The following is a 22,352-nucleotide window of genomic DNA, read 5'->3' as shown; positions in this document are numbered from 1 at the left end:
ATTTTTAGGGTTATTTTTTATTTAAAAAATGAATATGCAAAATATCAATTGAATGTGATGATATGGAGTTGCCACATAATTTGGTATTAGATTTTGGTATAACTTTTTGGTGTACGTATGTAGCACTACTCCTTTTTTAATCACTTTAAGGACTCAATTACTACTTTAAAAACACATTTTACCACTTTAAACACACGGGTACACATTTTAACACTTTTTTTTTTTTGATTAAAAGGAGTTGAACTCCATATATTAAGAAAAAAGAAAGTCATGGGTACAGAAAGGAAGGGGGCTTAACAAAACCCTTTCAAACAAAGAGCAAAACAACATAACCTACCACAGAAAACAACACTGAAAGTAAATCAGTGAAGAAAGCGAAAATAAGGTAAACCGAGTTGATCCTGAAGGCATAGATTCATAAGGAATTGGACGGTGAATTCAAATCCAACCAACAATCACATCTTAAACCATTCGTTGCATCATATACTTGCAAGTCTGCGCCTTACACCAAAGCTAAGACATTCCTTATCTGTGTCCCTTTGTCCTATATTAGAGTGTCACTAATACATTTCTTATCTGAATTATAGACAGAAAACACTGAGACATTTCTTATCTGAATCCCCTTGGCAACAACAACTAGAGAAGTTGGCATGTGATTTAAGACTTAAGGTCTAAGCTCTCCCGAGGAATGCTCATCGCAACATGGTTTGCGTAGTTCGGACTTCAGAGTTGAATCCTTCATATACTTGGTTACTAGTTCATCACAAATCAAACCAAAAACGTACCCTTCGTCCACGAGGACCACGACAAACAAACAAATCAACACAGCACTGTCTGATGTAAACACTTATCTACCCAAGAACAAAAAGCCAATCATGATTTCCTGCAGAGAATATGGATCGGCGAAGACGAAACTGAAAGGAACCAAAAACGCATATTTCATCACATCGTCATTTTCCAGTCATCAGTACTCGATCTGAGTTAAGGCCGTGGGTCACAGGCTCATAACTCAGGTCGTAGAAACTGGTGGGGAGGTAGTTGAAGGGATCAATACCAGTCCTAGCAGCTAACTATTGAATTGGTTGCCATTGATGGTAGTACAAAATCATGAATATGCATACAGAACTATAGGGCTCCACCTGATATACTTCCTTCTACGTGCAAGAGGAGCTCTGTGATAGATCCTGGTCCAGACTGCCAAACATGCATGGAAAAAAGAACATCGAATTGACACTAGGAATTGCGCAGTTAATTGTTGCTCAGATTGTCATAAATTAGTTATACACCGGTTCTTGGTTCTGGTGTGAGCTTTTACAAGAGAAATGATCGAGGTTCTATATGGCATGTATATTTTGCATTTTGCAATATATAAGAATATTACTTTTGAAGGCTTATAGAGAATTAGAGTTTTCGGTATTTTGTGTATCATACCTCAGTATATATACGTACAAAGGTATGCAGTTGTGATCGATCACACCATTTTTCTTATGAGATCTTATCTTTTCGTTATTGTTTTGAAATGCTCAAAATGGAAGAAGGCTCTAATACCCGTGTACAAATTACTTGGTTATTAAGTTTTAAGCAAGGATTGAAAACTCACTAGGCGGTCCCAGGGTGGAGGGAGTGCTAGCTTGGAACACCTAGAAACCGCCTAAGCGGATTAGGCGGCCTTTTTTAGAACACAGCATGTTGGTAGGGTTCAAAAACTCGTTAGGCGCTAGTAGGGTAGATGATTGGCTTGAAGCGCCTAGACGGCTTTATTCTGGAACACTTAAGTAACCTCTAATCTAATCACTAGTTCACTAAGCAGATAGAAATTAAAATTGCAACTTCTAAGATTGGGAAAGGAGCAAAACCGTTGGCAACAAAACATGTTTTGAATGTTTAAATTTCAATGTGTGATCTAACAGATGTAGAACTAATACAGAGGACAGTTCCCATGCATGGATGCTCTAGTACTGTACTCTCTACCCCCAAGTATTAATTTCAGCAAAAAATAAAATAAAATAAACATTGAACATGTTTTGAACCAGCACCATAATAGTTTCTTCCAAATTCCGCAATCAAAACAGCAATAGAGGAATGGAGGAAGAGAGTGTATGATGAATCAGGACAAACTGTGATTGATGATATAGTGATCGTTCATAACCAGATCCCACACTTCCTCAACTGTTTCATTTGTTATAGCTAGTGATATCATTACTGATACATGGTCCATCTAAACCCATATCATCGATCAAACCAGCCATTCATCGTTAATGAGTTCTTCCAAAAACTATTTATTGATTAGGTAGTTGCATGTCGTGTCCCATTGATTCAAGGAAGAAAAAGAAGAAGACCTGAAGAGGATCTTTTGCTAATAATCCTATGATTTGTGTTTGTGTCCAACTTTTACATTTGGAAGTTATGTATTTTGTGTAGTGACCTACTTTGATTGCCAGATTATAAAACTATCATCTTTTACGGGTTTACGTATAAGATAGGAAACCAACTAATTTTTCATGATCATTAATCATATGTAGTTGAATGATATGTCAAATTGATACAGTCTCTAGATCTAGACTTAAAATCTTTTTCGTACATATGATGAAGTCTTTGCGATTAGGATTTACGACATGTATTAGAATGATACTCGGATCATAGATAATCTTAAATGAAACATATGATATATGCAAATGTAATTTTTCGTGAAGGGAATAAGATAGCTGATGCTCTGGCAAATCAAGGTACGTCATGCTCTGAATTGATATGATGGGATGAGCCTCCACCTTTCATATTATTGTCTTATAATAACGATGTTAGAGGTATGCCTCAATTTCGTTTCAGCTAGTCTGTCATTTGTTTTAGGAGGTTTTGGTTTTGATCCCCCTCCTTTGTTTCTTTTTTCTTTTATTAATAAAATAGAGTGATAGGTGATTATTCGCCTATCCTTGATCATTAATCAAAAAAAAAAATATGATATATGCAAATGTAAATTGATCGAGCAAATAATAAGGTCTAAACTTAGATAGAATTCTTTAGATTAAATTTCGTACCAAAGCCTTTGAGAATAGCATTTGTTAAGAAGAGGTTGCAATTTGAGTTAAGAGTATAAGTTAGGTCGATCACACTTGAATTTTCTTTCAATAATCTTACTTGAATTTTCTTTCAATCACCACTTCATTACTGTAAACCTAAGCTCACGTGAGTCACGTCTATGTCCTATTAAGACAAATTCCGAAAATTAGTCATCAGAGTTTATTATATAGATGCTTCATCTATTATTGTTCCGTTCGTTATATATATACGTCTTGTGTGAGCAACTCTACACTACTAGTGATGTATATATGAATGAACCTTGAATTAATGGGAGAGAGATGAGCTGAGACCTAACTAACCCACTCAACTAGTCCTCCAAGATATTCTATTCTATTCAAAATCTCCATCTTCGGATCTTGAACTTTCAGATCTACTCTAGCTAGCTATCTGTGTCAGCTATCTAGGAAGAAGGAAGAAGAAGCTAGCTCCTCGGTCATAGTGGTTTCAAGTTAACCCCACACAATGATGAAGCACAACAATGATCACAGGAACAACAACAAGGTCTTCGCCTCCCCCAAGCTCGTGGCCAAGGAGACCTCCGTGGGCAACTCGTCTTGCAGAGTCTACTACGGCGCCGCCGCCGGAGCGGTTCCGTTCATGTGGGAGTCGCAGCCAGGTACTCCTAAGCACACTCTTTCCGAGACTTCTCTTCCTCCTCTCACTCCTCCTCCTTCATATTCCGTCAACACAAATCCGAAACACTACTCGTCCTCGACCATACAAAGAAGCGGCGCTAGGGCAAAAGCTCTTCTGGACTCGATTATCCCTAGGGCTCTGAAATTCAGGAAGGCCGGCCGGAACATGTCGCCGACGTCTTCATCGGTGTCGTGGTCGTCGTCCTCGTCCTCATCGTGGTCGTCGACATCAAAGGGCACCCAGAAACCTTATAACTCGGTTTCAAGGGTGCCCTTTGGTTACGACGACGAGGATGAAGACGAGGATATAAGGAGGTCCGGATCGCCTACTTCGACATTGTGCTTTGGGATTAAACGCAGAGGTAGTGAGTTTGTGAGAAGCTGCAGCTCGGTGCGGAAGATCAAGTTTGCCTTCATGTCCATTGCTAGCCATGACCAATCCCGCCGGGATAGGACTGCTTAGAACTGATGTATTCTCTGTATGATCATCGATTGTGTTAAATCTGTTTTTGTATTAATCTGTGGAACGGTTTGTGTGTGTCCATGCCAGTAATTGATGTCATATATCTCTATGATGTATTAATTGTCGATCATAATCCATGAAACTCAGTGTTATGATTTTTGTAGCTCTACATTCTACATTTTACGGTACTAGATAGTATTCGCGCTATAGTTTGGAATCAGATATATTTTAAGCGTTTTGCTAATTAAACACATGCACTGTTGGAGTAGGCGCCGGAAGTGTATGTTTCTTTGCGTTTTATTGGCCAATGAATTAGTCGTTCAAAATCGCACACAAATCGACGTATCCGGAATCCGGCAGAAATGTATGTTTGAGGTGAGCTTGTTCCGTGCCTCGTTAATTCCCGATGAGCTAATTTCGCCTAAATCTTTATTTATTAAAAAACAAAACAAAACATATATAATCAAAACTGTGGCTTAAGTTTGGTTTATAAATACACAGAAGATGCAGACCATGTAGGGGAATTCATATTGTGCACCTTTGGCATGTGGATATGTAGCAACCTGAATAGTAAAATTGATTCTAGAATGAGCTAGCTAATTAGCTATTTGTATTAGAATACTGTATGTGTGTTCTGTAGAGTAAATAGTGATGGTGTCCCAGAGTTCCAGAGTTGCAGCGTAAGCAGTGCAGTTCGATTATTGTTCATGTGCTAGCATTGATGATGCACATGGAGCGTTTGTACTCCAAGTCATACAAGTAATTCCGATCTCGTACATTTCAAGAAAATTAAGCTAAGCCTAATCTTAGAAGAATTTGTACAATCAATCAATCTCTATATATACGTACGTATCTCCTAGAACATAGTTTAACTAACTGCAAACCCTAGTTCCACTACAGGAAAATAGGTCATTTACGGCGCACAAATTCTAGAATTCTACCGGTCCTATTTTTTCTCCTGAACTTCTGAAAATGTGTGTGGCCAACAAATCCTTAGCTAGCCTATGTGCCCTCATCTTTGACGAAATAGCGGTTTCGGCTGTTGTGTCATTTGTGGTTCATGCCTTTGTGTAAGGGGTTTCTTTGCTGAAATACATCAGATTTGGACTCATGATCAGTCGTACTGTTATAATGAAACAGAGGGAGCGGGAACTCGGCCAGCTCTTTTTTATGTCATTTTGGCTAGACATTTTTGAGATGTTAAATTACCGTATATTTTTAAGATTTTTTTTTTAATTAATTAATTTATTTTTTTATGGTATGTTTGAGCCTTTGGGGTACTGATTACCCTAGATCTGTGGTGTCGGTGTATACTGCATAGCAATCAAAACATAGGGACTTAGGGTGCAGTTAGCATTCAAAAAACCAAAGTTTCGGATGTGAGAGTTAATCTAATCTAATGCCTCACATGACAAACAATGCAGTATTTCATATGGGGTCTTTCAGAGAAAGTTAGGAGAAGTTGGACTTAGCCCAATGATCGATTTTTGGGCCTTTCTCAACATTACATTGGATTTTTAATCATTGACTGCATGCGGCTCCTTAGGTAGGAAATAGATATAATAGTCTCCCATACATATTGGAATTGAGAAACTTCTATTAGGCGTCCTGTGTGTGCATGTATTAGGGTTTCAAACTTGCGATGGAAGTGGTGGGAGACTGAACAGGTTGTCAAAATTCAAAAACAATAAGACGCCATGTAAATTTTACAACAAAAGCATGCAGTAGTTTATAGTTTTTTTGATCAAGATATATAGATGTTTAACCTTATAATTTAGAATTTAGTTTCAGAGAGACCGAATGATGGATTGAATTCCAAAGTAAGATCAGGTCCTTGATTCTTTTTTACACACACAGATATATGTGTGTGCGATTGATTTGGAAAGAAGTTCCAGGTGTGCAATTTCTTTGGAAAAGAAGAAATAGAAGCGAGAGAGAATTGTGAAAGAATGAGAAAGTAGAGCTAGGTTGGGGATGAGAGAACATCGGGGCGACTTGTTAGCCTTAAAATACGGGTCAAACAAGAGTAATAAGAATAGCAGATGGTTTTGCCATTTATATTCCTTGCAATCTAAGCAATACATCAATTTATGTATAAAAACTCGTATATGTTTCTTCAAGAATAATTAGTTATTTTCTTCCTCTCCCTCCCTTTCACCACCCACTTTGACATAACCCGCCTCAAAATCACAACTAAGAAATTCTTCCACCTCTACGAACTCCTCGATTGGCTCTTGCTCACTGATTACAGGTCATTTTAGAGTTTGTCATAGTTCTGTGTTTGATCAATCTGCATTTTTGTTTTCATGCAGTTTGATGAGTTAGCAGTAGAGGATGTACGTACTTGTACTGATGAAGTTAATTACATGCAGTACTCTGGGATAATCAAGCTATTGAATCGAGTTAAACTAATTGAACTTTGTGTACATCATGCGCAGAATTCGAAATGAACGCATTAGATTTCTTCTTGAGTATATAATTAATCTGATAGATTTAGAAGCTAGCATTGAACAAAGTGTAATGATTTGTGCTGTTGACAGCAGAAGCTAAAATCTATTCTGGGTGGTTGAAATAAACTGGTATATATATGTTATGTTAATCAGAATGCTTTCCATGTATGAAAATGTTGGTGAGCTGTCCCAGCTGAAAGGAAGATTTGAAGAGCACCTGTATCACTTAGCACTCAGCTAAAAACTGAAGTCACAGCAGCATCATGAACTACTACATGACCGATAGTAACTTATCTGGCTGGGTAGGGTGTCTAGTCTTTTTCTCATGTTGACATCCCAGATAGGATCCATCGATACCAGTTCCTTGAAGCTAGACTTGATCGATCAAGGGGGAAGAGCGTTTGCCAACAATGTCAAATGACTTGTTTCCATGATGATGATACTTGTACCCGTCTCTAAGGAACTACGAGTTTGAAAGGACAGGAAAAACATATTTCACAAGCAAATTTTGAAGAATCAGTTGTTCGTCCCATCAATCAAAATTGAGTTGTCTCATTTCTTTGTGTAAATATCAGATTGGGACCTTAATTATATGACTAGAGTGGTAATAATCGATTTGGCATCATGTACCACTGCATAGTTTAGACTCATATACATAGTCTAAACTATATAGAATCTTATTTATACGTGTTTAATGTTGATATGATACATGATGGCATGTGAGGAGAACGATAAACATGTTATGTAATATACCACAATCATACAATAATTTTTGTAATATAAACAAAACAAAATCTCGTAATTTAGATGCTACATATCAAAAAATGGGTGCAAAGACGAAGAAAAGAAAATGTCATTAGTTTAGAGTTGAAGGTCCTCCCACAATGTGATTATCTAGTCTAACTGACCAAGTCATATAGTTGAATACTCTTCACCTAGAAGAAGAATCATATTGTTCATGCTTGCTTAGTGTAACCGAGTCTTAAATTTGTATTACCTTGATTCAGGTGCTAAAAATTTGCGGTTTTCATACGGCGACACTGATCAAATGATCATATACATAAATTTTTGGTCTGGGGAGCTAGATCCCAGATATGGCTTTTTAATCAAAGGTGGGTACTTGATATTGACAAGAAACTAACATGCCTGCTAGCTGATTGCCCTTAAGATTACAGCTAAACATTAAACTAGTGAACTTCTCTCATATGCATAGTATATGTACCTCTTGCTGTCTCCTCTAATGCATTTCATTGTCACTTATTAACACTAACCTTGTTTGTGAATCACAAACAACCGATAAACTTGTGTATTTTAAAATACACTAATTAGCAAAAAGTGCTCGACTAAGTGTCTTTTATTTTCAGAAGGCTTACTATACATAACTCTGGTCGGACTACTAAACTTATGTATTTTAAAACGCACTAATTAGCAAAAATTGCTCAACTAAGCGTCTCTTATTTTCAAAAGGCTTATATATTATACATGATTTTGGTCGGACTAATAGAGAAGTTCTATTTTCTCTTTGTTTTATGTTGTACATACAATCGTGTTTAGCAGTTTGTGGTAATTCATTAGTAACTTCATAAACTTGAGTAATGTACATCTATGAATATCATAAACTTGAGTAATTCATATATGAATTACTATATATATATATATATGTCAGTCTCAATATCATAAACTTGAGTAAAATCAGGCTTGATTAATATATAGGATTCCTGAGAATGAAGCAAAGACTAGCTAGCACCACATGCCTGGCATGAAATTGATCAAAATGCTCGAAAAGATTCTGTAAAGTCAAAACCCATTTAAGTTCTTACACGTGAGCTAGCGCTGGGAAGTCACAGCTAGCTTATTCTAAATTACCAGTCTTCTCTCTCTCTCTCTCGCTCTCACTCCATGCCATTGATGTTGCTTCAGGCTCAGCAGAGACCTCTGCAGGAAGAACTATAACTCCTCAAGTCCTCGTACATCAACATAACAGATCCCAACCATCATTTCACCACCAACAATCAAACCAAATTCAATTCGTGATCGACCTTCCCTTCTACTACTACTCGACCAGTCTCTCCCAATATCCACTTTGTCTCTTTCTTTGTTTTATATAGAAACTTGGTGTTAATTTAACACCAGCTAGCTATATCTAGTGGACCACTTTCTCTTCTCATATCTTGGCTTTGAAGTACACTCTTCTGTACGCCCCCATTTTACAATTCCTAACTTCAGAGCCATAGCCTTATTTATCTCCTTCTCCCTCTTTCTCTTTTCTTCTTTAGCAACTCAGACACCGGAGCATGCCTGAATGTCCAGGGATAGGTCATAACATACTGTTATATGTTTCTCTCAGTTTGCTTTTCTTTCTCATGATGTTAAGGTTTATTTTGCTGATGGGTTTTGTGTATGCAGGGAGAGATTTGATTTTGATGAGATAGGGAAGAAGCTGAAGAGAGAAATAGATGCTTCTAATTCTTCTTCTGCTCATCTCCATCATCAGATGGGAAGAAGACACATGTTGGGTCCTCCCGGAACCCTAAACACGATCACGCCTTGTGCAGCCTGCAAGCTCTTGAGAAGAAGATGCGCACAAGAATGCCCCTTCTCTCCCTACTTCTCTCCCCACGAACCCCAGAAGTTCGCCTCCGTCCACAAAGTGTTCGGCGCCAGCAACGTTTCCAAGATGCTTATGGTAATCAAACGACGAAACACAATTCACTAAATTTATAAGATAATACAAATACGAGAATTCATATAGAAGTGTTTGTTTACTACAGTGACTAACGGCAGGGTTTGAACTTTTTAGGAGGTGCCGGAGAGCCAAAGAGCAGACGCAGCTAATAGTCTTGTGTATGAGGCCAACGTGAGGCTAAGAGATCCGGTGTACGGTTGCATGGGAGCGATTTCGGCTTTGCAGCAGCAAGTTCAGTCGTTACAAGCGGAGCTCAATACTGTGAGGGGTGAAATACTCAAGTTCAAATACAGGGAAGCAAATCTAATGGATCCTTCATCTCATCATCATCAAGTGGCAGCTTTGTTCTCTACTACTACTACTTCCGGAGGAGCTGTTTCGGTTGCTTCCCTCCCACCGTCCACACAGCCACCTCCGCCGCCGCCGCCTCCTCCTCTCCCTCCTACTTCCTCCTCCTCATCTATGTACACTCAACCCAACAGCGCCACCGACTATAGCACCCTTTCAAGTGAAAATGTTTCCTATTTTGGTTAATTAAGATTCTAATTAACTATAGACTGATCAATTGAATTAAGAGAAGGATCCCATTTAGTTTTCTTACTATGATGATTCGACTGGAATAAAATGACACGACAGAATTATATAAACTGATATTCGTTTTCTTCCTTGTCTTAATCCATTTTAATTATGTCCTAAATATATATGTTGCATTTTAATTTGTCTGTGTGGACTCTAGATATTTGTTGGTTGTAATGTTCCTTTCTTCGAGTCCTTATTCCTCCTTACGTACATATCAATTAGCTTTCTCCTCCACTTTTGTTTTACTCATTCCTATTTATAGTTATCGAACTGCTACTAGAATTGAAGTTTTCACTCTTCCATGCTATTATGGAGCTTCGATATCTCTGTGGTGAACTGGTGATGTTACGTGCTTGGGATTAATGGTACTGCATTTTTGGACCTAATTTTGCACTGTTCTTCGAGCAACAATAATGTCTAGTATTCAGCGGTTCTTTCACTTCATGGGGGCAACATACGATATCAGATATATACTGTGTCGATCATGAGGGCCAATGAAGCCTGGTATATATATTAACACGTACTGAGCCAATTAATAGATATATCGTTAATTAAGTATAAAATGATTAATGTCATCACCTCGGCAAAATTGCAGAGCATGGTAGATAGCAAGTTGGTAGTGGTAGAGCTACGTTATAAATTTGATTTGTCAGTACAATTAATATAAGAGTTACACAACAACATGGGGTTCCCCAAAAACAATTGGAATTAAGAAACATACAACTACAAGGAGAAGTAGTAATCTTTCTCAACAGAGCTAGCTAGACTACTGATCACTACTGCTATACAAACCAATAGGTGTATTTAAGGCTTTGAACTTAAGACCTGGCGGTCCTGGCCTATTACATTTGGTAGGTAAACTTAAACCCACAATTGGTCTCCAACAGTCCTGGAAGCTATCAAGGTTGATTGAAATGGAAATGCATGAAAGTAAAGCTAAGAAAACGCAGGACAAGATGGAGGCTGCACTGTGAGTATTCCTTGATTAGATTATATAAGTTATAAGAGTAAATATAGCTAGGTTAAGAATTAGAAATGACCGAACTACCATACTCTAAATACTCGTATAATCTTATAAGTCCTACGAGAGACAAAGATTATACTGGCCGATACGGTGAAAGGAAGATTGACGAAATCCTCTTCCGTTGGAACCCTCTCCTCTGAAAGCCTTTTACCAATAGGACTACATTCTTGGACTTGTAACATGCAAATTGATTAATTCAATTGCCTACCTAATTGAGATTTGGTTGATTGATCCCATTTGGGTGTTAGGTTTGCTGAAGGCTAGTTTTGTAAAAATAAATACGTATAATCCAGACGACAATGCACACAGATATGTTGCTATTTAGTGAAGTTACAGCATATAATTTGTGAAGTAGATCCATGTATGTATTTGTTGGACGGTCAATGGTCTTGCCAGCTAGCTATCTTAGGCATAATATTTTTCTCAAACCGCTGCAGTTTTAGCTTCCTTGGCGTGAGGATTTCAACCCAAATCAAAGGGCGAAAGATATAGGAACCTGATTTAATCACATAAGCAAGAAACCCCATAGAATTTCATCAATTTTATATAACAAAAACAAATGAAAAATCTATAGCTACGTATTCTTTCGTCAATATTTCTTACGTCAAGATATATAGATATATACATCTATAAAATCTCTCTTATATATATATATATGTGCTGAGTTTGGTCTCTCCTTCGTTCAAGTATCTAGAAGCAAGATGGTGATGGAATTTGGTCTTATGTCGTGGTTGCTTAGGATAGTAGCATCTTAGTTTGTCTTCATACAACTCCCTTTGATTTCATTGAATCATTTTCTATGCTGAAAACTTTCCATGGAATAATGTGATGCATCTTTCTTTCTGTTTGTTTCCAAATAACTGATTTATATAAGTATATTCCCTCCTTTATGCAGCAAGATTCTGCAAATAGTTTTGAAACCAAAGGAATCAACAAGTTCATACTATGAAAATGAATTGAAGCCCACTATTGAATACAGCAAATGGACCAGAATAACTATATATAAGGTATATATATGAGAGGCTACGAATGCAGATTATATCCCTGCTGGTATATGATGATCGAGAGGTTCTCGTTTGTTAATTTCAAGCTTCTGAAACTCGAACCTATCAATATCCATGTGAGTAGAGGATTCCCAAGGTCTAGTATCATTCACTTACCATGCATGATGCCACTGTATGCTTAGATCTCACTCAACACGTCGCTTTACAAACAATTTGATGAATGATATTCATCGATCTCACCGGAACAGATTAAACCTAGATCTCAATTTTCTCCTCCGATTGAAGCTGTCAGCTTAATTAAGTCTGCTTAATTTATAGGGTGGTTGATATTGAATAGCTCATATATATGCTTATTCCGGATAGCTGTAAATTATCTGATAAGTTGCAGAGGCTCTAAATTAAAAAATTTAGCTCGCAGAGGTTCAATCTTGTTCCATGGCGATTGAGAGTGGCATGAGGTAATTGTTTGCACTGCATTTCTCAGATGAATTTTCGATCTTCTCATATCTTGAGGGAAGGTAATCAGGTGACAGATGCTCTTGCCAAAATGAGTTTGTTGATGTCTACATTATCTTGGTGGGATGGACCTCCCCATTTCATTCGGGGCATGTACCAACGAGATAAGTTAATTTGGGTCTCCCGAACTTTCGTTTTCATTGATTTGCTTTGTAGTGTAGTTTGATGTCTTTTGTTTGGTGTTTTCGGGCTTTAGTGTCATCCCACGTACTTGATTGTAATATTTCTTTTTATTAATAAATTTGAGGTAAGAGAACACTCTGCTCTACCTAGCTCCTAGTTAAAAAAAAAAAAAAACTGAATTCAGAAAGAAAATAGTTTTATGATGATAAATAATTTGACCCATGTTTCCCTCTCTATATAGCACATGGTTTCTTCAAATCTCGAGGGTGAAAATTGAAGGATAAATATAATATCTAAGCTATGGCTGAAGATCGAGCGACGCAGAATTGCAGATACCTACACGTAAAAAATTGATAACAAAATGATGAAACCCTAGCCTCTTGGGCAATTAGCTAGATTAATTATATAGAACACAGCGGACAGAGTTTATAATTTAACATGTTGAAGCATTTTCTTGCACTTAATTTTTTTTTTTATAGGATTTTCTTGCACTTAACAAACAAATACAAACATAATGATCGATGGTCGACTTTGGGTTGACAATGTTCTGTCAACAATATATGAGAGTGAGATTAACTATCGCTCCTTAATAACATACAGTTTCTTCATGTGACGTGATAGTTATTAACTCAAGTCTTTCTGAGATCATATTCCGATATAAATTGTTAAAAGTTAAACGTTGAGAGATAATCATATTGATTGTTTTCGATTTCAGAATGCGCTCGAATTGTCTTCGCTTCCAATCTCTAAAATAGGAAATCTGCTGGAGTTGTAAAAGAAAAATTGCTTAAAACTTTCAACCTTTGCTTCCCTTTAAAGATATTATAAAGAAATTGTTGGAGATGCTCTAAATTAACTCTCCCAAAAGATCGTAAAAACTATAGAATGAGTATTGAAACCTAACCATCAACTGTAGTGGCTGGATCGATCAGTTGAATCAATATAATGGATTGATTCTCCTACAAAGTATCCTGACCTCACCAGCTGGACCAATCAGCGGGTTAATGCTTCCCATCTTGAGCATAGCACTCACAAAGTCCATGAAGAAGCTTTCCTGGCTGACACTGTAAGTTTTCACTAGTGCATCTGTTCGCCCTCCACTGAACAACTGCTGATCGGAATGCAGTAGCCCCTTGTTCTTGACAAGGTTCTTGTAGTAGCTGTTGTCGAACACATATGGAGTTTCGCCGTCGATGGGAGCCAAGTTGGTGTTACCGGAGGTTCTCGGACATTCTGCTCTTCTTTGTTCGGCAAAGTCCTTGTCGATGTTGCTCTCGTTGTAAATGCGTTTCCTGAAGTTGTGACACTGTGCTTGGCCGAGTGTGTGAGCTCCTGACAAAGCAACCAGGTCTCGCGTGCTGAGGGCGACGCCGCCAAATCTTATGATGAGCTCCTTTAGGCTAGCGCTTGATGTTGGAATGCTGATGTTGGCGACTAAAGGGTTTGTAGTCTTTGCGTCTTTTCTTCCCAATTGGACCTCCCATTTTGGCCCTCCAAGCTGTATTACACATAACATGCACTCAAAGTCTCAAACCATGCAAGACTATATATCCCTATTTCCAACTGAAAAATATGTGCGATATATTATGCATTGTTGTGTAAGTGTATGCGTTAGTTCTGATGTATTATTCAACTTCGAGTGCTTACAATGCCAACAGAGTCTCTTGCGGCAATAGCAACTAGATCGGCACATGAGACGAGTCCCGGGCATGCTCTCTCGACGGCGTTCTTGATTTGATCGATGATTTTGAATCCACATGCAGAAACTTTGTTCGGATGCACATTTTTCTCTCCTATAAAGAAGGGCGGCACATCGTCGAGGAGCAACGATGCATCACATCCCTGACATTGCCATGAATAATCGTTAAGGAAATGCCTAAGAACAGTCTTGCGCATGAGCAGTTTGATACGTGCAAGACCTAAATTTCACTCTTGAAATTGTGTGCATATGCATAAAAATGAACAACGAGAAAACTTTACATTAACAAAACAATCGTGGAAGAAGAGGCGGAGAAGACAGGCACCCATTCGGGGATTCTTATCGATTGCAGATTGAACTATCGGTCTCACGGTGGAGAAGAGATTTGGACAAGATCTGGCGTAAAATTCTGAGGTAAGTCCAGCACCGGCGGCGCTGTCAATGCTCGCAACCAGAGCCAGGGTCATGAAAATGGCCAATAGGGGACAAGACGAGGCCATTGCTTATTGATTTGAAACTGTATTGGTTCTTTTGTTTTTTTTGTCAGACAGAACAGATCAGAAGAGATTTGATTTGTATGGAGTGAAACCAGCTCCACAAAACATGTAAAAATTAGTGCAGCTACTGATGGAATCGACACAATGGACTAGCTCAAAGGTTCCTACTAATTAGCAGTTGAACACTACTGGCGAGAACACCTAACCCAACGCCCTACAAAATCGAACACGAATCCATACCGACCATAAACGACTTCTCTTGACATTGCTTATAGGCAATCAATTAAGCTGCTGATCCATGTTCTTGCTAATTTCGGTGCTTCACTGCTTTGTCAAATGACTTTACTTGGTGGGATTCATCGCCAAATTTTATGGTGAGTCATTGCATGTAATAGGGATCGTTCGGGTCTTCCTAATTATCGGTTTCGTTAACTTCTTAATGTTGATAGGAGGATAATGACGTTTTGTATGCCTACAAAGTTTGTCTTCGTAACTTTTTTTTCTTTTAATAAAATTAAAGAAAATATTTCTTTGTCCCATTAATCAATAGTATAGATCGACTTTGATAGATCATAGATATCCTATTATGCGCTAACAAGATAGAAAAGAGACATTTTCAAGATTTCGAACAAACTTCTACATTCTTCCAAGGCCATATAGTGTAAGCACGTACCTTCGATGTATAGGAGAAATTCACTATATATAGGCACAACACATATTACTCACTCAAAGAAACTCTATTAAGACTATTTATTCTTATATGAAGGATGGATGCATAATATTAGTTGGGTTTCCTACAGTTCTTCCTAATCTCTCCATTGGATCCAGTGAGCGGGTTGATGTTTCCCATCTTGATCATTGCGGCAGCAAAGTCAGATGTGAATGTGCTCTGGCTGCTGCTGTAGCCACGCACTATGGAATCGGTGGAGCCACCATTCAAGAACAACTGCTGATCGGAGTGGAGGAGACCTCTGTTCTTGATAAGATTATTGTAGTAGTTGTTGTCGAAGGCTGTTGGAGATTGAAGATCAAGTGGAGCCAAGTTGTTGTCCCCTGAGCCGGTGGTTCTTGGGCAGTTTGATTGCCTTGTTTGAGCCAAGGAACTGTCCAAGTTGTTGGTCTCATTGTATACACGAGCCCTGAAGCTTGTACACCTTGCTTGCCCTATCGTATGCGACCCTAGCAAATTTTGTACAATAACTACTGTTAATCTCCATAGACAGAAGAAGAATGGCTTTCAGACAGTGTCGAAATTTAAATGATGTTTTTCTTCGGATTGTTTCGTGCAAATAGAACCGTCACCTGATCTGTGATATGAACACAGAGATTACATTTTACGTACCAGATAAAGCAACCATGTCCTTGGTGGAAAGGCCAAGAGCGTTGAATCTGGAGATGAGCTGGTTTAGGTTAGAGGTTGGAGGGGGAATGCTGTTATTCGCAGCGGCTTGGCTGGCAGTTCTGGCATCTCTTCTTCCCAACTTAACATTCCAACTTGGTCCTCCAAGCTGCAACAAGACCCATGTATAGTTACATACCGATGAAGCTCTAGCTAAAACATTATTAGTCACACTACGTACTCATTTACTAATTACTTGTTGACTTACGATAGCAACAGAGTCCCTGGCCGTAATGGCTAATATATCAGCACACGAGACCACGCCGGGGCACACATTCTCAACTGCAGACTTGATGTTATCGATCACGTTGAATCCCCGAAGCGAATTCTTATTAGGAACTGCATTTTTCTCTCCAGTGAAGTTTGCTGTATCATCTAGCAACACCGAGCCATCGCACCCCTGCCATTATATTTATATTAGCAATGAATTAGTTAAACTTGGATAATGACATTAGACGTATGAATGTAGACAATATGTTTTGTTGGCTTTTTGGATGACGAAATGTTTGATAACTTCGAAACTTGATTAATTAGGTAAACAATAAGATTTACGTTGACAAAACAGTCGTGGAAGTGGAGGCGAAGGATGGAGGCGCCCATTCGGGGCTCATTTCGGATTGCGGGTTGCACGGTGGATTTCACGATGGAGAAGAGCCTAGGGCAAGACTTGGAGTAAAAGTTTGATGAAAGTTGAGCGGTGGAGGTGCCCATGAACAGAAGGTGAACAAAGGTCAAAATGGCAATGCAAGATAATGATGAAGCAGCCATTGTTAAGAAGTTATAGCTAAGTGGGAGAAAGTAAGTACTTGATAGTACTGCTTGTGTACGTTGAATTGTTGAAGACAAGACCAGACATGGTGGTGCTTATATAAGGGCCTTCTCAGTGTGAATAGTCTGGGCAGGTGACCTAACACGTAGAAATCTTAGTGCATGGCAATTGCTAACTATGTTCAGAAAGGGAAGTTGATTGATACAGCAATGAAAGAAAATCGAAGATGATCAAATAGGAGGAGGACAACGCGGTTGAGATGCATGCTGAGATTTGTCAAAAGGGTTTTAGTATAGTAGGTGTAAGTTACTATAAGTCGAAGTGGAGAAGGAGAAAAGGAAAACATTGACTACTTTGCTTCAGATTACGAATGAGCTTTAACCGAAAGTACTAGCTGCACCAATTAGCATATATAGTAGTGTGGCGACTAGTGAGTCGTCGAGTTCACACTACTTAATTAGTTAATTAGTCTTAATCAGACTCATTAGACTTGATAAGTTGAAATTTGACAGTTCCGCCGGAGATGCTCTAAGAGTACGCGAGTTTACTTATAAGTTGGCATTGTTCATGTGCAATGCAAGAAGGTTAAGGACTTTCAAACACTCATATGATTCATGGAAGCTAACTAGTGCCAAAATTCAATCCGAACTGAAACTCAAAGTGATCAAGGCGCCACCATTGTCTAGTTTTTCATTTGGTTAGACGTTATCCCATAATCTTAATTTGATCGAGGTTTTGAATTCAGATATTCTCCTTTTCGACATTGTCGATTTTGTCAAAACATATAGTTTTTTAGCCTTAATATAAAAAAATGAGACATCGCCACTCTCGGTAGAAATTACACACTATAGGGATCAATATTGTGCTGTATATAGGTCAAAAGTTTGATGAAATACGTTTGTCAAGTAGCTAGCTTAGATGAAATTCAACGTCTAGCTCCAAAAAGAGAAAGAATCATAATAAACATATGGAGCCAGAACATCTTTTGGCAGGTAAGCTACTCCAGAAGTTTTGAGAACCAAAATACGCAATCATTTTCCGAGTGTTTCCACTCAATTTGTACTCTACAGAATCAGATGGTGGAGCTAGTCAGCTAGAGTTTGCCAGAAATATACATGGTCGTTTGAGGATGCATGACCTCTCTTTCTGGAAGCCAAAAATGGATACATTTTCTGATTAATTAGGCTGATTCAGGTAGTAAAGCACATGCCTCAAGAAATAATTTGGGCACCGGTCGATATAAGGACTCAATGAGGCGTAAAATTTGTGGCCACAAATCTTAGGCCTCATTGAGGCCAATAATTTTGAGGGGGACCTCAATAAACTGATAACATTGTAGTTTCAATCTCAGCATACACAAATTCAGATACTGTGTTTGAGTATTTCTCTTACTAGCTAGAGAAAATTAACCTCACATGCATGTATGCATACCAGGACTAGTTCTGAGATTGAAAGTTTAACTTGGCTAATTACAAATACCTAGAGGAGTACTGGGCATTGCTTTAGCTTCAACCAGATCAATGCACCCCTCCTTCACGTCAACAGATTCCTTCTTGTATATATATTTGCTTGAAGCCAACATAAACGCCACCAGGTTTAGGGAAGATATGACCAGAAGAAATCCGTAGTAATAGTCCAAGTGACAGTCATTCAAGTTATTCCCAATCCAACTTTTACCCCTATTCCTCCCAGTAATTTTATCCACCACTGTCACTAAAAAGCTGTTCAAGAAGTTACCAATACCAATCCCACTTGTGAAGAAAGTTGTGCCAAGACTCTGCATGTCCTCCGGGGACTGATCGTAGAAAAACTCAAGCAATCCGATGGCATTGAACACATCGGCGACACCGAGTAGTACGTACTGAGGGAGTAACCAGAATATGCTCATGGGGACGATCTCTTTAGGCCCCAAAACATGGTGGACTCGAATTACACGCATTCGACGAACTTCGACAGCATAGGCGATTGCAATGGCTGTGACTTGGATGATGAATCCGATCCCAAGCCTCTGGAGGAGTGTGATTCCCCTAGGGTTTCCAGTTCTGCCACGCATGAAGGGCACGAAGTAACGGTCATACATGGGCACAGAGAGAAGCATGGAGAGGGTGACGAAGCTCCCTAGAGAAGCTGCCGGGATTTGGAAGTGATTTGGTCCCAAGCTTCGATCTAGTGTAGTGCCTTGCTTGACAAAGAGAGTGTTGATTTGTGCCCAAATGGTGCTTGGAATTAGGGTCACAAGCCATATCATTCCCATTCCCAAGACCAGCTTTGCTCCTTCAACTTGAGTCACTGTGCATGGTGGCCTTGAATTATCCGTGTTGCCATTTTCTATAGCAGCCTTGTCCAAGAACCTGAAAATCAAATATATGCTAGGACTAAGTAGCAGCGGCATGAAACAAACACATATGTGAACGACATTTAGAAATGTTCTATTAGTACTAGTAGACTAAAACTTGATGGATACGAGGTTGCATCAATCGAATCGTGGTGACAGTATTACTGAGAACCAGCTTATACTCCCAAAGAGATTATTTCTCGCTTTCCATGAAGTAAACAGTATCCTAAAGGCCAAGTGTGATGATATATGATAAAGACTTGTCTTCCCTCCCAGAAGAAGCCTAGGTATTCAACAAATTAATAAGGCATCTCTAGGATCAATTTGTACATAAAATCTTGCAGAATGCGTACGATAGGAAACGTCTTTTTCCACTTACTAAACTTCAATCCAACTTCAAGCCAAAATAGTTGTTTACAACATCCGCTCCCCAATGAGATTACTAGTCCAGGCTGTGTTACACAAGTCTTTTGTCTGGATTTAAGAAATGGGTATGGTACATATATCCCGTCCGCACACTTCCATAGTTCCATAGACAACTTGACTGAAAATGAATATGACTATTCAAAAATGAAGTTTATTGGGTTGGGGGGGGGGGAGGCGGCGGTGTTGTGTTGTACTGTCAACATATGGGGACATTTTATCAGAAGCAATGGCTACTCAAAGCCATATTGGAGCATTCCTTCGCCTTTGGCGCAGTATTTTTCCTATAGTCATGCATATGAAATCAATGGGGACCAATCATCAAATGCTTAAAGCCTTAAAGGAGTAAGGGACTATGGTCTGATTGACTATCTACTTTGAATCCATGCCGTATGCAAAAGGGTGTCCTTCAATTTTGATTCTACTAGCCAGTTTGGACTTCGTAATCAAACCAGCAATTAGTAGCTAGACAAGTAACTAAACACAAATCTAGTTTACCTGAAAATTGGGGTGTGATAGACCTGGCGTTTTCCAGTGTCAATGTAATGTTGCGGCTCATACTCATGGAGCGTAGACGGATCGTTCGGGAGGGGAAGATTCCGATTTCGAAAGGCAGCAACAGGAATTTGGATGATGTCCCTAGCCGGGCTCTTGTTCCTGCTAACTTTGTGTCTATACATAGGTGTCCCAATATAGAAGATTAATAAGGATACTACTAGGCCAATTGTGGGGATACCATATCCCAAACCCCATCCCACGTTTTCTTGGATGTAGACGAGGCCAAGGGTTGCAATCAGAGCACCTAAGAAAGAGCTGAACATCCACCAGTTGAAGAATGAGGCCTTGATCCTTTTCTCGTGGGGGTTAAAATCATCAAACTGGTCTGCGCCGAAGGTGGATATGTTAGGCTTTGTTCCGCCGGAACCGAAAGCAATGGTGTATAGAGAGAGGTAGAAGAAAGCGATTTGTGAGGTAGAGGCCTTGTTGCAAATGCCATTGCTGCAGGTTGGCTTGAATGTTTTGAGTGAAACAGCCATTGTCAAAAGCATCATTCCCTGTAATTAAAATGAAGTAACTGATGTTAATTAACAAGCTACGGACCACTACAAATTGACTAGCTAGGGACCCCGTTGTTGTTCTGATTGATAAATACAAAATTTTCATGTCTAAATCGATCAGTTGAGTTTCATTTTCTGGCTATCAACGTTATTAGCATTAATATTAATAACAAAGAGTATTAGAAATAAGAATTACCATGACGTAAATGAGGGATGAGACCGTGAAAGTCCAGAAACGACCGAGGTAAGAATCAGCTAGGTAAGCGCCGAGGATCGGAGTGATCCAAACGGCACCGGACCAGTTATTGACATTCCGGACGGAGGTTACGGTGTCTTCATGAAGCTGTGTGGTCAAGTAGTTCACCAGATTTGAAGCTATTCCATAGAAGGCCATCCTCTCAAAAGCTTCGTACACTGAACCGAAAAATCTAGTTAGATGCAGATAAATGTAGGAATTACAAGTTAACGATATGACCAGAACACAGGTGGTTTGTTAGCTTCGTTCGTACCAACAAGGAAAGCACAGGCTTTCCATTTTCCAGTCTTAGTGGCAAGCGCAGGGCGTCCCCGGAGATCGACAGTGCCATCTCCGGTGTACCCGGCTTTGGCAGCTTCAATTTCCATCCAATAACACTCTTAGGTACGTGTATATATATGCAGGGAACTAGTTCAATATATCAGATATGTGAGGGCAGTGGAAGCGGTGGCCTTATATATAGCAGAAAGCTAGCTAGCTAGTGAAAGACGACTCTAACACTAGGCGCTGAGGTGAGGAACGATGGTGATAGCTATAGAACACACACTTACGTGCTGCTTAATTAGGTAGTAAGATTAAGCGTTTGGTCTATTGTTTGGAGGTAATACGATAGACATAATTAAAGGTCCTAGAGGGGGTGAATAGGTCTTTTTGAAATTTTCGTTGTCTTCTGTATCCGAGGATAGCAATGACTTGTGCTATCCCAGAATCACAGGATACGAGTTTGCAGAAAGTAAATTGCAGCAAATAAAGAAACAACACAAGGATGTTTTTTTCTCGCAGAAACCCTGAATGCAGGGAGAAAAACTGTGTGTCTCTAACTCTTGAGAGACAAAAACTTCCACTAAGTTGAAGTAACTTCTTTCAAGAATAATAGTTATAGTGATACACTACCACAGTGCTATCCTTCCTAGTCCCGAACTAGTCTAGACCTATTCCCTCTCTTGTTTCTAAGTTCTTACAACATGGGACACTTTTCGAAGTCTTGTTCGTGAATTCAGCTAACCACTAGCAGATTCAACCTTGAACGCTTCTTGGGTTGGTTGCACTACACATCCCTCATGGTATGCAACATGATATGAGTTGATGAAAGAAGTTTTGAGTTCAAGCTCTAAGGTTTACAGTCACGAAGAAGACTTAGAGCAGCATGAACAATGCAAGCTAAAAACTAGACTCAACAAAGAAAACGCAATAAGGCAGTTTTCAACAACCATTGAGCAAAGCCAAAGCTATAGATATATATAGGCCAACAAGGCATCAAAGATGATGCAAGCTGACCTCAACATGTTTCAGAAAGGTTTGGACAGAAAGTGTTTGGCTCCCATACTGAAAGTGATGTGTCCAAAACAGAGAGATGA

General features: G+C 39.1%; 4 protein-coding genes across 4 annotated transcripts; 1 reads left to right on the top strand and 3 right to left on the bottom strand.

The window, feature by feature from the left end:
* Positions 1-8,915: 8,915 nt before the first annotated feature.
* Positions 8,916-9,846, top strand: LOC101298546 (LOB domain-containing protein 15-like). The gene is made up of 3 exons (XM_004307666.1): positions 8,916-8,942; positions 9,033-9,312; positions 9,427-9,846. The coding sequence occupies exons 1-3, from the start codon at positions 8,929-8,931 to the stop codon at positions 9,844-9,846; spliced, it is 714 nt and encodes a 237-aa protein (XP_004307714.1). The 5' UTR covers positions 8,916-8,928.
* A 3,649-nt stretch (positions 9,847-13,495) lies between these two features.
* On the bottom strand, positions 13,496-14,757 carry LOC101309303 (peroxidase 52-like). The gene is made up of 3 exons (XM_004308921.1): positions 14,539-14,757; positions 14,206-14,400; positions 13,496-14,056 (listed from the first exon to the last, which is right to left on the bottom strand). The coding sequence occupies exons 1-3, from the start codon at positions 14,755-14,757 to the stop codon at positions 13,496-13,498; spliced, it is 975 nt and encodes a 324-aa protein (XP_004308969.1).
* Positions 14,758-15,289: 532 nt separating this feature from the next.
* On the bottom strand, positions 15,290-16,985 carry LOC101298258 (peroxidase 4-like). The gene is made up of 4 exons (XM_004307665.1): positions 16,706-16,985; positions 16,362-16,553; positions 16,097-16,262; positions 15,290-15,933 (listed from the first exon to the last, which is right to left on the bottom strand). Exons 1-4 carry the CDS (start codon positions 16,919-16,921, stop codon positions 15,536-15,538), a joined length of 972 nt encoding a protein of 323 aa, XP_004307713.1. The 5' UTR covers positions 16,922-16,985; the 3' UTR covers positions 15,290-15,535.
* Positions 16,986-18,321: 1,336 nt separating this feature from the next.
* On the bottom strand, positions 18,322-21,423 carry LOC101297962 (probable peptide/nitrate transporter At2g40460-like). Its single transcript, XM_004307664.1, has 4 exons — positions 21,248-21,423; positions 20,935-21,152; positions 20,179-20,735; positions 18,322-19,273 (listed from the first exon to the last, which is right to left on the bottom strand). The coding sequence occupies exons 1-4, from the start codon at positions 21,360-21,362 to the stop codon at positions 18,388-18,390; spliced, it is 1,776 nt and encodes a 591-aa protein (XP_004307712.1). The 5' UTR covers positions 21,363-21,423; the 3' UTR covers positions 18,322-18,387.
* Positions 21,424-22,352: the final 929 nt, after the last annotated feature.

The sequence above is a fragment of the Fragaria vesca genome, linkage group LG7 (genome assembly GCF_000184155.1).
Source record: "Fragaria vesca subsp. vesca linkage group LG7, FraVesHawaii_1.0, whole genome shotgun sequence".
Classification (NCBI taxonomy): Eukaryota; Viridiplantae; Streptophyta; class Magnoliopsida; order Rosales; family Rosaceae; genus Fragaria; species Fragaria vesca.
The sequence above is the reverse complement of the archived record's forward strand: the minus strand, read 5'-3'. Positions and strand labels throughout refer to the sequence as shown.